The sequence below is a fragment of the Nanorana parkeri genome, unplaced genomic scaffold (assembly GCF_000935625.1).
Source record: "Nanorana parkeri isolate BGI_ZX_2015 unplaced genomic scaffold, ASM93562v1 scaffold1087, whole genome shotgun sequence".
Classification (NCBI taxonomy): Eukaryota; Metazoa; Chordata; class Amphibia; order Anura; family Dicroglossidae; genus Nanorana; species Nanorana parkeri.
This window is the reverse complement of record NW_017307355.1, coordinates 427935-431846: the sequence shown is the minus strand read 5'-3', so window position 1 is coordinate 431846 and position 3912 is coordinate 427935. Positions and strand designations below refer to the sequence as shown.

Below are 3912 nucleotides of genomic sequence, written 5' to 3'. Positions count from 1 at the left end.
CCCCCCCCCCTTCTCCCACCTCTGTCCCTCCTAAACAGGTTATACCCCTCTATATTAGTAGCCCAGTCATGCGTGCTGTCCAGCCAGGTTTCCGCTATACCCACTATATTGAAGTCCTCTTCAAGTATCATTATTTCAAGCTCTTCTAATTTATTTGCCAGACTTTGCCAGGCAGGGGTACCTAATGGGCACCCCTGCCCTAGGCCAAATTGAGCAGTGCGGGACTCAGCCCCATTGCAAGGGTTCATTTTTTTTAAATTCCTAGCATTCCACTTTAAAATTGTGTGCGCCCGTGAAACAGCAGAAAGACCACAGTGCCCAACATTGTCCACAGGCGACTTTTCCAAATCCTTCACAGGTCATCCATTTAGAGATAACAGAGTGAATATAGACTCTAGAATGATTGCTGCAATATCTAACACGTGATGCAATCGTCATCCTCCTATGTAGGTCCCTGTGTGTGGGGGAGGGGCTTTGACATAGTTTAGGTTGGTTTTTTCTTTAATTTATTTTTACTTTTTACTCTATTGCTATCATGGGGGGGGGGGGAGGGGGTCTGACAAGCCCCCTATATGATAGCTCAATAGTAGTCACAGGCCATCTTTATTGAGACATTTATTGAGACCCCTGATGTCTCCCCTGGACTCCACAGAAGCTAATCCAGCCTGCCTTGTTCTTGATTAGCTTCATCACTGGCTGCTGTGAGGGCCGTTTCACACCATCTCCAGTGCGTTCCAGCATGGGTAGTGGCCCGAACGCACTGGGTCGCGTAGTGAAAGCCTCACTGCATTCTGGGGTGGGAGGAGGTGTGTTGGTGTTATTCCAGTCAGTGGCCGGAACGCACTGGGTCACGTAGTGAAAGCCTCACTGCATTCTGGGGTGGGAGGAGGTGTGTTGGTGTTATTCCAGTCAGTGGCCGGAACGCACTGGGTCGCGTAGTGAAAGCCTCACTGCATTCTGGGGTGGGAGGAGGTATGTTGGTGTTATTCCAGTCAGTGGCCGGAACGCACTGGGTCATGTAGTGAAAGCCTCACTGCATTCTGGGGTGGGAGGAGGTGTGTTGGTGTAATTCCAGTCAGTGGCACTGGAGACACGCCCCTTTCCGCAGTGTGATCGCTCGCACCAGAACGCATGGTATGGTAAAGCCTGTGTTCCAGTGTGGTGCAATCGCATTGACTTGAATGGCACTTCTCCCTCTCGCCCCAGAACGCAGGGAAGCTTCCACTATGCGATCCAGCACGGTCCAGACCAGTAACTGTGCTGGAGCGCACTGGCGATGGTGTGAACCGGGCCTGAAACCGGAAATTACAAAATGCCAGTTGCTTCCTGGTTCTTTCTCTGTTTGCTGATCTCCCTCCCCTCTACCAGCTGACACTCGCCATACCTGTCCTGGGCCCACAGCAGGGGCAGCGGAGCCCAACAAACATGGCGTTGGTGGCAGCAAAAGGGTTAAAGAACACAACTCATATGAAGAACACGATTCCCCCACCACTTGCAAATCCTCACAATGTCATTGTCAAGTATATGAGAAGGACACGCAGGGGCGTCATGCAGGGGCGTCATGCAGGGGCGTCCCGCGGCATGGTGTGCTATCAAAGTCTGTGACAGCGTTAGAATGTGTGAACGGTGACGTGGTCACACATTTTAACCTTATCCCGCCATGTTTTTTGGCGGTGGAATGTGTGACCGGTCACACATTTTAACGTGATTCCACCCACTTTTTCGGCGGTGGAATATGTGACTCGCAAAAAGTGAAGAATTCCAACTGTTCCGGGGCAGATTTCGGATGTGAGGGAGAACCAATCTTCCCTGGAACAGCTGATCGGTCCAGAAATGTCACTTCTATCGGACTCTGTGAGTGCGATCTCACATTCCACAGTCTGATAAAAGTCACATTTCAGGATCGATCAGCTGTTCCAAGGCAGATCGGTTCTCCCCCACATACCATCTGCAATGCCGATCTGCTCTGGAACAGCTGAGAAAGCGTTGGAATTCTTCACATTTTGCCGGTCACATATTTTTCCACTGAAAAAGTGGGCGTGACTACGTTAAAATGGGTGACCACGTGACCGATCACACATTGCAACCCAGTCACAATCTTTGATAGAACACCGGTACCGGACGACACCGCGCTGTGATGTCATTCCGCAGGCATGTGATGACGTGACGTGCTGTAACCTGCCGGCGGCCATCTGGGTGATGGACGCCGACTAGAGAGAGGAGGGGAAGTTCACCGGAAGGGATAAGGTATGCCGCCGGGGGGTCCTCCTCCTCTCTCCTGCAGCTGCCGACACTTGGTCCATGACCCCATGACCGAGCGCCGACTTTTCAGAGGGGGTGACACCAAAATGGCTGTCAGTCATTTTAGTGTCACCCCTCCAATGGTGTCACCCCGGGTGCAGGCCGCACCCCCCTAGTGACGCCACTTCAGTCATGTATCTCACATGGAGCCACTGACAGCACAGGAAATGTATCAGTTCATCATCGCAGCTTGGGGGTCCCTGTAAATCTCTTTATCACGGTGGAGGAAATATGGAGCAATGGAGAGAATCCAGATGTACAGAGCAAGATTCTCTTTATTTGCTCCCTTTCGGTCCGGGAAACACTCTATTAAAAGTGTTACATCTGTGCAATATGAGCAAAAGAATACCTGTTGAACCTGGCAGTAATCCAGTGAGCTGATTACTTCCTGTGCTCTCTCCTTGCTGCACTCTTATCAGTTACATTCTTTGCAGTTTTCTCTGCGGACTATAGAACAATCCCCCCCCCCATGTTATGGAGATGAGGGAAGGCATTCTGTAGTGCTAACACACTCACTGTGCTAGGGGGACAACACTGCTCCTGCACACATACGGCACAGTGAGCGTTGTCACCCTATGACAGGAAGTGTGTTACTGGCAGGATCACCAGGTGAAAATAAAGTCACATTTATTTTAGCTTTATTGCACATGTATTTTCAGACTCACTTCCTGCACATTTTATTGTTTCACTGCAGGTGAACCAATGGCTGGCATGCAAACACTTGCACCAGGCAGATTCACATGCAGTAAATGTTTTGGTGAATGTGACATTCGCTGCTTTAGTAAATACACCCCATTGTTACACTGAGTGCTCCTAGTGGCCTTTGCAGTTTTGCAACATCTTCCTGAAAAGCGGAGGCACTGCAGACTTGGCAGCCAATGTGGGGGGGCAGGCAGTTCCATGGGCTGAGGGAGGGTCCACAACCCCAGGGAGGGCGTGGTCTTCCTTTTGTCACTGAAGAGAGGGCGTTCTATCACAGCTTGCTTACTGCGGGATGGGCGTGGCCAGGGAGCCAGGCTCCCCGGGGAGGGCGTGGACCTCCGCTGTCAGGAAGGCTGCGAGATTACTGCTGGATGGGTGTGTCCAAGTTGCCCGTGGTGGGCGGGGCGGCGGCCTGAGCTGTGACCGGCTGGGCTGGATGATTGACAGGCCCAGAGTGAGTGTTTGCACGGTGTGTGTGTCACTGGGTGTTCCAGCACTCATCCAGGTGTGTGTGGGCACATGATGAGGGTGATGTCACTGGTGGCCACAGAGCTTATCCTGAGCTGCCCGGCTTCCTGGTCCAACATGGGCCCCTCCATGGTGCTGCTGCTGCTTCTTCTGCCCCTGGGGCTCTTCCCCTGCTGCCAAGCAGCACCCGGCTCCTCTCAGGGTGAGTACCCGGCTGCCCGATGCCCTCTGTGTCTGTCTTGGCGCAGCAAGGGTTAATGATCTCTTCTCTGCCAAAGTTTTACTTTTATTTCCTTTTTGTTACTTTTGTGTTCTTGTTACTTTTGTTTGTTTCTTTATTGTGTGATCTGTTTACCAGCCGTGTTGTCTGATTGTATCTCTTCTCCTCCTGTGTGTGTTGTATTGTATTATATGCAGGCCTATGTAACTATGCCCTGTGTA

At 51.5% G+C, this 3912-nt stretch overlaps 1 protein-coding gene across 1 annotated transcript in view; it reads left to right on the top strand.

Moving 5' to 3' along the window:
* Window positions 1-3391: 3391 nt before the first annotated feature.
* Window positions 3392-3912, top strand: part of TMEM8A (transmembrane protein 8A) — a 45638-nt gene continuing 45117 nt past the window's right edge. Inside the window, exon 1 of the mRNA XM_018567728.1 lies at window positions 3392-3673. Within this exon, the coding sequence (XP_018423230.1) occupies window positions 3523-3673 (151 nt within the window). The 5' untranslated portion in view covers window positions 3392-3522. The remainder of the gene's footprint in view (window positions 3674-3912) is intronic.